The sequence below is a fragment of the Entelurus aequoreus genome, linkage group LG13 (assembly GCF_033978785.1).
Source record: "Entelurus aequoreus isolate RoL-2023_Sb linkage group LG13, RoL_Eaeq_v1.1, whole genome shotgun sequence".
In the NCBI taxonomy this organism is placed as follows: domain Eukaryota; kingdom Metazoa; phylum Chordata; class Actinopteri; order Syngnathiformes; family Syngnathidae; genus Entelurus; species Entelurus aequoreus.
Window position 1 is genome coordinate 66,803,742 of NC_084743.1, and position 14,121 is coordinate 66,817,862.

General features: G+C 37.1%; 1 protein-coding gene across 1 annotated transcript in view; it reads left to right on the forward strand.

The window, feature by feature from the left end:
• The window catches only part of clpb (ClpB family mitochondrial disaggregase), a 93,280-nt gene that overhangs the window by 58,440 nt on the left and 20,719 nt on the right, over nucleotides 1-14,121 (forward strand). The window contains exon 8 of the mRNA XM_062068204.1: nucleotides 12,877-12,954. Coding sequence (XP_061924188.1) covers nucleotides 12,877-12,954 — 78 coding nt within the window. The remainder of the gene's footprint in view (nucleotides 1-12,876; nucleotides 12,955-14,121) is intronic.

Genomic DNA, 14,121 nt, shown 5'->3' on the forward strand with positions numbered 1-14,121 from the left:
AAGAGAACAGAGAACAGTCAGGCAGATGATCCAGATGATGTTTTATACACCTTAGATTATTATTTTTTGTACTAAAGCTTTGCATAATTAACAAAGTACATTTTTAAATACAGTGTTCTTTTTTTAAGTAATTACATGATGGAAAAATGCTCATACCCTAAATTCTGGTTGTGTCTGAACACGTCACTAGGGACCCTTTCACAAGCAAATACAGCAGTACTTCAAATTACAAGCTTAATTGTTTGTGTGACAGACCCCTTAACTCAAAACACACATGTATCTCAAATCAACTTCACCCATTGAAATTGATTGAAATTGATTTAATTAGTGCTTGGTCCCCAACACTAAAACAACACCATTTTACCATTTAACATGTCTTTTAAAATGAAAAACAAACTTTTCGATAAGAAATATTGTATAAAAGAAAACAATACATAGAGAGTTTCTGCTAGACTGCCAAGATACCTGTGGTGGTGGGGCGTGGTTAGCGGCAGGGCCACCATAACGTCATTGCATAATTTGCATTATCTGCTATGATGATATGATTTTCTGTAAAAAGGCTCACAAAATATATACCGGTACATACATTAAAAAACTAAATATTCTATTATTAATTAGTATTAACTAACTATTGCTGTTTTATATCGTTTTGTCATATTTTCTATTGTTGCTGCTTATTGTACAATGAATGTACTTAGAGAATTTTTTTTAAATTGCTTTTTTTATTAAAAACGACTAGCAACAAATCTAGCATCTTTTTCTGGGGTTATTATAAAATGTGCTCGTGTTTATAGTCTACTTCTGTCCCTCCATGTCCCTGACAAAAGAGGCGAGATGCAGCAAGAGTGATGTCACTGTTGCTCCAGTTGGACTTTCTATCCTTAAAACCTGCTACTTAATATTTGCACATTTTGTAGATTTCTGTCGGCGGGTTTATCTGGGATGTATCAAAGTTACGTTCACATCGCAAACATGCTGACAACGCTCCAAACAAATGGCGTGCGTCTTGTTTACATCCAGTTTTAGCAGCGCTGTTTTCGGTAATCAGTCTGGTTTTTCCCATGTTTGCAAACACACTGTTCGTGCCTGAAAGCGGATTGGCGAAGAATGAAGAAGTGTTGTTGTGTGTCTGGGGAAGCGTGGAGGCACAGATGTTTTAACGGGAGGTCAAACATGTTGGAATTGTGCCGTTTGTTATCATAAGATTGGCAATAAAAGTAAAAAATAGCGTCAGACTTTTTGTGACTTTTTCGGGGGGCTCCAATTCATTATATTACTTTAATTTGTTTTCAAGTGAAAACAAAAAAATATTTTCAAAGTGGGGAGGCAATGAAATTGCTGTGGCATTCACTCATATTAAAGGGAAACCCTGCAATAGATTGAACAATTACAGTAGTTTTATGAAGTAATGTAATAATGTACAACATTTACCTTGAAGAGTGGACTTTTACGGTATCGCATTCGAGCTGCTTCTCCATAAAACACCATCAGCTTCTCCATATTTTCATGGATAAATAACTGCCGTTCATATATTATTTTAACAACCTTGGCGGGCTTTATACTGTTTTTGATGATTTCTTTCTTTAGTTCAATGAATATAATCCACTTCTTCGCATTGTCCTTCCCGTTCACTTTTATCCTTTCCATGCTTGGAAAAACAAAGTTATGTTCATCTCTAGCTGTAAGCTAATCCTAGAAAGTAAGACTGAATGTATTGGTGGGATCTTACGGAGTTCACTGCAGCATTTGCGACGTCAAGTAATGGCGGGGATGCTTGTAACTCAGATTTTTTTTTTAAACATAGATCATAAAAATTAGCTGAGAGACAGACAGCTCTTATCTTAAAACGCTCTAATGTTGGAGCACTGCTAAGTTGAGGTACCACTGTAAGTCAAATTTGACCAAACATTTGTGGTGCGTATACATATACAGTGGAACATTGATTTACAAACTTAATAGGTTCTTGAACATGGTTCATGAATCGAAAAGTTCGTAAAGTGAAGCAGAGTTCCCCATAAGAATCAATGTACATGAATAATTGGTTTTACCTATTTTACTTTAAAAAAATGCCCACTTTGAAGACATTTATATATATATATATATATATATATATATATATATATATATATATATATATATATATATATATATATATATATATATATATATATATAGATTAGGGGTGTGGTAAAAAATCGATTCGAATTCAAATCGCGATTCTCACGTTGTGCGATTCAGAATCGATTCTCATTTTTAAAAAATCAATTTTTTTATTTAAAAAAAAAAATAAAAAATTATTAATCAATCCAACAAAACAATACACAGCAATACCATAACAATGCAATCCAATTCCAAAACCAAACCCGACCCAGCAACACTCAGAATTGCAATAAACAGAGCAATTGAGAGGAGACACAAACACGACACAGAACAAACCAAAAGTAGTGAAACAAAAATGAATATTATCAACAACAGTATCAATATTAGTTACAATTTCAACATAGCAGTGATTAAAAATCCCTCATTGACATTATCATTAGACATTTATAAAAATAAAAAATAAAAGTATAGCGTCACAGTGGCTTACACTTGCATCACATCTCATAAGCTTGACAACACACTGTGGCCAATATTTTCACAAAGATAAAATAAGTCATATTTTTGGTTCATTTAATAGTTAAAACAAATTTACATTATTGCAATCAGGTGATAAAACATTGTCCTTTACAATTATAAAAGCTTTTTACAAAAATCTACTCTGCTTGCATGTCAGCAGACTGAGGTAGATCCTGCTGAAATCCTATTTATTGAATGAATAGAGAATTGTTTTGAATCGGGAAAAAATCGTTTTTGAATCGAGAATCGTGTTGAATTGAAAAACAAAATCGATTTTGAATCGAATCGTGACCCCAAGAATCGATATTGAATCAAATCGTGGGACACCCAAAGATTCACAGTCTTGATATATATATATATATATATATATATATATATATATATATATATATATATATATATATATATATATATATATATATATATATATATATATATATACTACCGTTCAAAAGTTTGGGGTCACATTGAAATGTCCTTATTTTTGAAGGAAAAGCACTGTACTTTTCAATGAAGATAACTTTAAACTAGTCTTAACTTTAAAGAAATACAGTCTATACATTGCTAATGTGGTAAATGACTATTCTAGCTGCAAATGTCTGGTTTTTGGTGCAATATCTACATAGGTGTATAGAGGCCCATTTCCAGAAACTATCACTCCAGTGTTCTAATGGTACAATGTGTTTGCTCATTGGCTCAGAAGGCTAATTGATGATTAGAAAACCCTTGTGCAATCATGTTCACACATCTGAAAACAGTTTAGCTCGTTACAGAAGCTACAAAATTGACCTTCCTTTGAGCAGATTGAGTTTCTGGAGCATCACATTTGTGGGGTCAATTAAACGCTCAAAATGGCCAGAAAAAGAGAACTTTCATCTGAAACTTGACAGTCTATTCTTGTTCTTAGAAATGAAGGCTATTCCACAAAATTGTTTGGGTGACCCCAAACTTTTGAACGGTAGTATATATATATATATATATATATATATATATATATATATATATATATATATATATATATATATATATATACTGTACATCAAACCAACATAAACTTGGCGGTGCAGGCTCAATAATATATTTTTGTTATACAAACAACAACACTACAGCAAGCTTAAATGTCAACACGCACACACAAGTTTCGTTGGTGCGCTCCAAAACGTTAACTAATATGTTGCTACAATAAAAAAAAAATTAAAAAGTAAAATTATTTTTACCTTGTGTCGGCATATATTTGTGGCATTTGTTGAACACTGTTATAATTATTTATTAAATTGATCTTAACTATAACTTCTTTAAAATAATACTATTAATTAATATTTAAGCCGTGTCCTTGGGTATGTAAACATAGCAACCTCTCAATGTGGAATATTCCACAAGTCACAAAAATGTGCATCATTCAAATGCAGGCCATAAGAATCCATTTATTTTTCTGTATATTCTATGATATTTAATCTAAAAACGCAGCAGTGTCCTCTTACAGAATTAAATATTTGGTGTTATTAGTTTATTTTTAAATCACTTTTTTTGTTGAATCACTGTAGTGTGCTTAGTGTCAACACACTATCCGCATACATTTAATGTAGTTGCTAATTATATGCCTAAAAACACACTCCTGTCACTTGAATGCATCACCATAGGAACAAAGGAAAATGGTTCAATATGAGTATTATCAGATTGGAATTAAAAACATTTAATTTGATAGTTTTAACAAACAAATAGCACCAATTAGGTAAAGATGCCTAGTAGGATGCATTTTAGTTTTCTACAACATTGCATTTTATATTTTTCGTTTTAAAAGCAGAACAGCAAATGAGTTGTTTGGTGAGTATGTATCTAAATGTTATAATTACATTAAACTGATATAATCAGTGCCAATTAATTATGTTTGTCGACAAATTGGTAATTTTCTACAGTTTTTCTTGCATTAACATCAGACAATGGAGGAAACTTTAGTAGATAGCCTGATCCTTCCTGCAGTGTTGATGTCACACAGCCGGCCTGCGGCAAACTACACACACGCACACACATAACAAAGTAGAAATACACAAACTCCAAACACACAGGAAGGAGGTTAAATTGATCCAGGTTTAGCTCTCAGGGCTAAGAGTTATTGAAGAGAATCATCCCGCTATAATCATGTTAGAGCCGACCAGACCTGGCCAATACACACTTCCATTTATGTGTGTGTGTATGTGTCTGGGAGAAAGCTCATTTGTTTTCTGCCTCCTTCCTTTCCTTGTTCTTGTCAGGCTCCTCTGAGAAATGTCAATGCGTCCTTCTGTCAAAGTCGCTCTCAATCAGCTAAAACACGCACAGAAGGTTACGCTGTCATTCACGCAGCCATTGATAACACAGACGGCGCTTGTCACGTTTCATCTCGGCGGCCATCTTTGACACACTCGTTTGTTTCTCTGCCTCATTCTCTGCCCGCTTATCTCCATCAGGCCTCTTTATCTCTCTATCTCCCTCCCCCTCTTCCTCCCATTATCTGTGTTCCTCTTCATCCCTGCCTCCATTTCCTTTTACCTCTGCTTCAACTATCTCTTCTTTGCAATTACCAGTTATTCATACTTAATTCGACACTCGCACAGGAGGTAAAGCTTCACTGCGTCGTGGAGGATCAAAATAACAGAACAGGAAGTGACACATTTTTATGATAGTAATTATGGATGTAATGATAAACGGTATAATGATAAACGGCGCACTGGAAAAACTCTCACCAAGTACCGTATTTTTCGGACTATAAGTTGCAGTTTTTTTCATAGTTTGGCCGGGGGTGCGACTTATGTGTGAAATTATTAACACATTATCGTAAAATATCAAATAATATTATTTAGCTCATTCACGTAAGAGACTAGACATATAATATTTCATGGGATTTAGCGATTAGGAGTGACAGATTGTTTGGTAAATGTATAGCATGTTCTATATGTTATAGTTATTTGAATGACTCTTACCATAATATGTTACGTTAACATACCAGGCACGTTCTTAGTTGGTTATTTATGCGTCATATAACGTACACTTATTCAGCCTGTTGTTCACTATTCTTTATTTATTTTAAATTGCCTTTCAAATGTCTATTCTTGGTGTTGGGTTTTATCAAATAAATTTCCCCAAAAATGCGACTTATACTCCAGTGCGACTTATATATGTTTTTTCCTTCTTTATTATGCATCTTTGGCCAGTGCGACTTATACTACGAAAAATATGGTATACAGTACAGGCCAAAAGTTTGGACACACCTTCTCATTCAATGCGTTTTCTTTATTTTCTTGACTATTTATATTGTAGATTGTCACTGAAGGCATCAAAACTTCGTCCTCTGTAACTCTGTGGAGTTATGTACTTAACAAACAAAAAAAGGTGAAATAACTGAAAACATGTTTTATAATCTAGTTTCTTCAGCATAGCCACCCTTTGCCCTGATTACTGCTTAGCAAACTCTTGGCATTCTCTCGATAAGCTTCAAGAGGTAGTCACCTGAAATGGTTTTCACTTCACAAGTGTGCTTGAAGCTCATCGAGAGAATGCCAAGAGTGTGCAAAGCAGTAATCAGAGCAAAGGGTGGCTTTTTTGACGAAACTATAGAATATAAAACATGGTTTCAGTTTGCGTGACGTCGAATAAACCAGATGTGACCCACCCAAGACATGTATTTTTCATTATCATTAAAAAAAAAAAAAAAACTTTTTCAAAATAAAACAGAAAAAGATAAACATATTTTAAACATATTTCAAAATAAAATATGGCTTTTAAGTAGCTAGAACAATATTATAATGTAACATATTTATTTTGCCAAGAGAGTGTATTGTGTGGCTATTTATTTATTGTATTTGATTTTTAATATTTAAAACTTGGCTATAAGAGTGTATGAGTACTTTTTGAGCACATTCACAATACTGTGATAATAATGATAACAATAATAATAGTATAATGGTGATAGTAACTGTGTTATGAAATTTTCATATGAATACATAATTTTAGTGGACTGGACGTATACGTATAGTTTGTACGAGGGGTGGGGAAAATGATCGGTCGTTAGATGCATCACGATTGGGGCGTAGACGATTTTCCATTGATGGGCAAACGTTCAAGAGTAGCACAGACAAATGTGGAACAAAAACACAGAAGGAGGAGACGAGAAACCATGCCAACCGCTAAGGTAGCTTGAATGTGAAGTAGTGAAACAACAACAAAATAGGTGTTTTGTACACTTCAACAGAAGTCTAACCGCGGGTAACCACCTAAGAAGAGGAAATTAGCAAGTCAACTAATAAATCAGGAGAGAGACTACACAGTGGGACAACACTGAGCCGTAGATGTGAATAGGTAGCTGCAACACACCTCTTTGAACTGAGTGCACACAGCGAACGGATGCAAAGTGTCTAGGCATTCCATGGTTGTAGACTTCATGGAAATTAAAACGACCAGGATGCCTGCTCACCACGTGATCATGTCGCTTAGCAGGCTGATACAGTGCTCACATATCTAGTCTTCTATCATTTTCACTGCATATTTATGCTGTGCTCGATCACATCAGAAAACTGGAAATGACGCAATTCGTTAGCGCATACATTAGCAGCCAAAGGACAAGCGGTAGAAAATGGATGAATGCTCCAATGCTGAAGTTGAAATAAAGTCCTGGATTTTTTTTATAATTGTTGAAGTAGAGCACACAATTCCCAAACAGGCTGAATATTTTGAAGTTGGAACAGTTTGAATCAGATGAAAAATGTGGAAGTTGTGGAACTTTGAAGAATGTCCTATTAATTTCAATGGGAATATCCCAAAAATTTGGGAATTTCGAGAAAAGCGGGATTTTTTTTCAGAAAATGGTAAAAAACTTGAATGGTCTGAATGAGTTGAAATGGTTGGTGTTGGAATTTTTCAAATTGTTCGAGAAATGTTGAAGTAGTAACATGTTGAATTGAGAAATGGTATTACGGAATTCCTGGAATTTCAGGAAAAACTTAAATTTTTCCAGTTCAAAATGCAAATTTGTTTTTTGTCCTAATTAAGAGGAATGTTTTGACGGTGGAACAGTTGAACTGCGTTGACAAATGTGGAAGGAGTAGTCGCCAGAAAAAAGGGTGGAAATTGAGCTTTGGAAAACCAGGAATTCTGGAAAATCCTGGAATTTTTTTTAACTTGGAAAAAAGGTAGTTCGAATTTCCAAGATGGTGGAATGTGTTGAAGGTGCAATGGTTTGAATTGGTTGAAAAATTTGGAAATGGTGGAAGTGGCAAATTCATTTTGATGGGAAGAAATGTCCCTGAAAACCCGGATTTCTGGGAAATCTGGGAATTTTTGGAATTTGTCAAGGGACAGCCCGCGATTCCCCAATAGGCTGAACAGTTTGAAGTTGGAACGGTTTGAATCGGGTGAAAAATGTGGACGGTAGAGCGTGCCAAAATCTGGAGAAGAAGAAGAAGAAAGAAAACCATCCTTTGGAGTATTCACACAATTATAAAAAATGCGTAAATAATGAAATTACAATGGAATCATAAGGTGCCCAAAGATTCCCAACCCAATTGGGTCTGAAAAGCATGGACATGACATTAAGGTTAATTAAGATGTATCTCTTGCTTGAATATCACCTGGCTCAGCGACATCTGGGCTCCAGTGGGTGTGGTCACAGGCAGTCAATCTTCACATTATGTATACCAAAACCTAAAGAAATATATAAACGTGTATTGATTTTTGAATTTGACGACATGAAGTTCATTACACACATGGCGTTCTCAGAGGTAGTGAAGTGGTTCACAGAGCTGACTGTGACACAACTATGATTTAACGGTTGACCTAATGACACGTAAAATGTTCAGGTGACCAGTAAGAAAGATGAGCATGATCCACAATGCCTGTGATTTTAAACTGGATTATAGGTGCAGAACATTGGTATTAATAATAACAATAATATTACTATTGTAGTTGTTCTTGGCTAAGTTGGGGTACTGTCACATTTTGTGCAAGCGTAGCTTGATGCGTGACCCAGAGTACGGATCAGCGCCCATCAAGGAAGGTGATGTAGTGTAGGAAGAACACGGGAAATGTAAATAGCCAAAAAAGACGATGTCACCGAAGTAAAGAAAAACCATGTGGACCAAATAAACTACAAACCTGTCATGACATGGCGAAATGCATCTTTCAATGTTATTGGACTTAATTAAGCAATGCAGCTATGCACTTAATGGTCTATTATTATGTATAGTATGGTAGGTTAGTAGGGGTGTAATTGTATTGTAGATGCTGCAGTATTGTGGTTTCAAAATCATCACAATAATGCAGTGACATCTGATGGTATGAAACACAAACTTACAGGAGTGAGTGTAGTTTTTTCTGGCGCTTTTGCATTGCCCGGTCTAAAAGTAAACTACATCTCCCATAATCCTCAGCGCAGCACAGTACCAGAGGGCAGGACCGGAAGATGGGGCTATGGATTGCAGTAGAGTAAAAGTAGGAAGAAGTGTGATCGGAGTAGATAACAGGAATTGTTTTTAATGTTTTTTATTTCCTGAACATTTCATCAAAGTCCATCCATACCATTTTGAGTTATGTTGCTAACAAACAAACGCTGGCAAAAACATAACATCTTTGGATGTATGTGTACTGAATGCGCTACTTTCGTCTCGAGCGTTTCCAAGACGACACAGTGGGTCACGGTGTAACACGGCAGAGGGAAAGCATATAAGAAAATACTTGATAAACCATCACCCGAGAAAATATAATTGAAGCCAGCGAAACTAGACATCAATTTTTTAGGTATTTACATTATTAAAGGTTAAATTGTCGGATATTTGCTTGAAACAGTCTGTGTTTCCGTACAATTCTTTGTAGTAATAAAATGGATTATATTATTTGAGCATTGTGTTTGTGTTCAATGACAGTAAGTGTTTATCCTTAAACATTCCTGCCACTTCATTTTACATACTTAGATTCAATATCCCTCTTCAAATCAAGACTCAAAACACACCTATTCCTGACTGCCTATTCATTGTAATCATCTTTTCTTCTCTATATTTGTTGTTGTTGTTGTTGTTTCTTATTCAATTTGATTTTATTGTTGTGATTTTGTACGGTGTCCTTGAGTGCCCAGAAAGGCGCCTTATAAATAAAATTAATTATTATTATTATTATTATACTATGGCATTTTTAAAGTCCTTTTTTTGGGGGGGGGATATTTGCTCAATTCCACAATAATATCGTACCGTCAGATTTTGATAGTTACGTCCTTGTAGGTTAGTATTAAAAAGTCTACCTTAGGAAGATAAAGCATTGTTTATGTTAGCACGCTGCCTCCTAGTTAATGGACGATAACAAAAAACGTACAATTTTCTTTGTGCCGGTAACTCAAACAACCAAAAAAATTAATAATAAAGAAATTGTGTCGTATTTGTGTTTTTGTCACTATTTATTAGTTATCAACCTGGTTTATTGAGCGTGATTAAAAAAAAATTTGCAGTCCAACAGAGATTGTATGGTATTATGGACATGGGTCACAATGACTGAACAAACTACAATATTCCGGAAACTGTACCAGAAAAGTTTACGTACAAACCCCTGGTCGGATCAGCAGATGTCACCAAGTGACAAAAGACTTGTTTACACAAGGAACAGAAGAGGTGGCTGACAACGTTGACTTACGGCCAACTATTAATGGATCTTGTGTAAGGGTTAAGAAGATTAATGTATTGGTCTTTTGAAGGACCATTGATGTCAAGATCTTTGTGGGGCCTCAAGATGTAACTTAACCCAGCAACGTGTGATCACTATGTTGCAACTGCTCGAGGTCCATAAGAATGATTGCAGGGCGAACACCTCCATTGTTTCCCAAAAGACAAGATAAGGAATTCCTTTATCGAAATTTTGAACCCAAGTGTTGCAGCTACTTCCTTGATACAAAATAACAGCAGGTGTAAATATGATATATTGCAAATGTGTATTCATAGGAGACCACTACAGCACAAATGCCAACAAAGCCTTCAGTCTAGCCCCTGTTAGTTTGTTTATTTCTATGGTGCCTCTGTAGTGGCTGCTGGTTGCAGAAGCTCTGTGCTCTTGTGTATCCTCCTTTTCTGTCCTTAATGTTTCCCTCTTGTTTTCATGTGGGTTTTGCTTTGCCTTTTGTTGCAAGACTTTTCGGAACTGCGCAACAAGGCGGTGGCACTTTTGTGACTTCTGCTGTGCTTTTTGGTGAACTTTGGATCTGCCTCTGAAGAGCCTTTTGGCCACGGCCATGTTCGCACCGGAGACCAGGAAGAAACAGGGCTGCGGAGCTAGCATTGAGCGTTGGAATGGACGGGGTTTCACCGAACCCTGGCTGAATGAGCATGTATTGCACACTTCGGTCTCCCTGGCCGGGTTCTCGCTCATCCGGACTGGACATTGGCGGAGAACTAGTGTGTGGCCTACGACAGAATCGGCTCTGTGTTGCATTGTTGGGTCTGTTCCGGTCTCTGGCTGTGCTTCCTACCAGGTTCCTCTTGTTTTCATAGGTTTTTATATTATTGTGTGTACAGATGTCCGATAATCGCTTTTTTGCCGATATCCGATATTCCGATATTGTCCAACTCTTAATTACCGATTCCGATATAAACCGATACCGATATATACAGTCGTGGAATTAACACATTATTATGCCTAATTTTGTTGTGATGCCCCGCTGGATGCATTAAACAATGTAACAAGGTTTTCCAAAATAAATCAACTCAAGTTATGGAAAAAAATGCCAACATGGCACTGCCATATTTATTATTGAAGTCACAAAGTGCATTATTTTTTTTAACATGCCTCAAAACAGCAGCTTGGGGGTAGGGGGTAGCGGGGGGTGTATATTGTAGCGTCCCAGAAGAGTTAGTGCTACAAGGGGTTCTGGGTATTTGTTCTGTTGTGTTGCGGTGCGGATGTTCTCCCGAAATGTGTTTGTCATTCTTGTTTGGTGTGGGTTCACAGTGTGGCGCATATTTGTAACAGTGTTAAAGTTGTTTATACGTCCACCCTCAGTGTGACCTGTATGGCTGTTGACCAAGTATGCCTTGCACTGCATTCACTTGTGTGTGTGAAAAGCCGTAGATATTACGTGATTGGGCCGGCACGCGAAGGCAGTGCCTTTAAGGCACGCCCCCAATATTGTTGTCTGGGTGGAAATCGGGAGAAATTCGGTAGAATGGTTGCCCCGGGAGATTTTCGGGAGGGGCACTGAAAATCGGGAGGGTTGGCAAGTATGACTGGGAGACGCAACTGCTCTGTACTTCTTCCTACGTACGTGTACCACTCCGTACAGCGGCGTTTTAAAAAGTCATACATTTTACTTTTTGAAACCGATACAGATAATTTCCGATATTACATTTTAAAGCATTTATCGGCCGATAATATCAGCAGTCCGATATTATCGGACACCTCTAATTGTGTGTGGACTTTTTGTACTTGCTTTGAAACCACACAATAGGATAAATACGGTCTATCCTATCCTATCCGCCCACCTATTCACGTGTCTTTTACGCAGAACCCAGCAATATTGCAAGAACATCCGGCAATCAAACGCATGACGTCAACGAAAACGGCTGTTGTGACGTATGAAACACTTTGGACTTGCGTTCAACACAACCGGGTGGGAGAATTGTGAAACTTCACGTGGCTTTTCCGGCCTTTTCTGTCAAACATCTTCTGATACTACCTCCGTGGTCGGCTGCGTCCAGCCATTCTGTGCGGGTGTCACTTATACAGGAAAATGCCTGCTGGTTTTAAGTGAAGATTGTGAAACCACAAGAGATACACTCTTGACTTGACTCCCTTTGTGTACGTGAGAGTGTGGTTGCTGGGGTGATGGCAGGGTTGGGTAGGCACTCCTCTTTAAGCAAACGTGTGTGTGTGAGGCTGCGATCCATGCTAAACTGATTTTGCCCTGGCCGCGCCAGGGAGGCTAACACAATTACCGCTGGCTAATGGCCCCACTGACTGTGGGGGGAAGGAAAAGCATTGTGGGCAGCTTTCTGGAGATCTCTTCGTCTTGCTCCCTCACTCTGTTCTCCATCCTTTCTCTCTCTCTCTCTCCATGATTTTGCACCCAAATGCCTCTGACCCGTCTCTCATCCCTGCCCTCGCGGCCCTTAATCAAAGTTACTGGGATACCCGCCACCATCAGGTCAACTCGGGTCGAATGGGTGAAACTCAGAATGAAAGCTAAGTCAACAAATGCAAATGTTTCCAATAATAGCCTCTTTTTTTTGTCTTTGTCTCTCTCTCACCCTGCAGCCATCAGAAGGAAGGAGAACGGCTGGTACGATGAAGAGCATCCGCTCGTGTTCCTCTTCCTTGGCTCGTCAGGAATTGGTAAATCACTCGGTCCATTACACCCCAACACTTCCTTTCCTCGTTTGTTCTAATCAGGTTGAAGACACTGTCATAAACGCCAGACTTTACCATGACGTACTTGACATCTTACATGATAGTTTTGAACACAAAATAGAAATATATTGTGTTATTTTCACACCAACGGAAGCGGAAGTTTCTGGAAATGACACACTTATACTTGTAGAACAGTAGTCGGCGACAACCAGACCTTTTATTTTGAAGGCCGAAGTGTCCGAATGATTCCGAGTTTCATGACATATATACAACTAGAATTCCAATGTTGAAGCTGAAAACAGAAGTGCTGAAGGCATGTAGAATAAATGTAGAACAAAGTTTGAATGTCGGAATGGTTTGAGTTTGAAGAGCTAATGATCAAATTAAATACTAATGGAATGCAGAATGAATGTGAAAGGGTTGTAATAGGTGGAAGTAATTTTAACTATATAGGTCAAACCTAGCTAAAAAAATAAATAAGCATGCTAAGGCTGGAGTAGGAATTTGACCGACATGTTAAAATCCATATTTTCGATTAAACTGGGATTTGAACCTTCGGCATAAGAGACAAGTGTGTTAACCACTGAGTTGAACACTTAGACCAGGGGTGTCAAACATACGGCCCGAGGGCCGGATCAGGCCCGCGAACAGGTTTTATCCGGCCCGCGGGATGAGTTTGCTAAGTATAAAAATGAGCCGAAATTTTTGAATGAAAGAAACTGCTGTTCTAAATGTGCCCACTCGATGTCGCAATAGCAATTCTTTGTATCTTTGTAGATAATGCTACATATGTAAAAAAAAAAAAAAATAAACCACACAATGTTAGTGCACCAGTTGAGGAAAATGAGCAAACTAACTACATAAATAACATCCTGTAATTTGATTTTGATATTATTTTTTTATCTTGATAGATTGAAAATTAACACCAATGACTTGACAGATGAACATTATCACATCATTTATTCAGAAAGTATAAATAACGACAAATAAAGATAGAATACTATTAACCGCAACATGTAAGTGTAAAAAAACCAACAACATTATGAATTGTACATTTTTAGAATGTGCTCATTGTATTTTTAAACAAAGAAAACAATCTGAAGTTGTCTTTATCTTTAAGTTATCGTGCCGTGATTTTACCAGTCTGGCCCA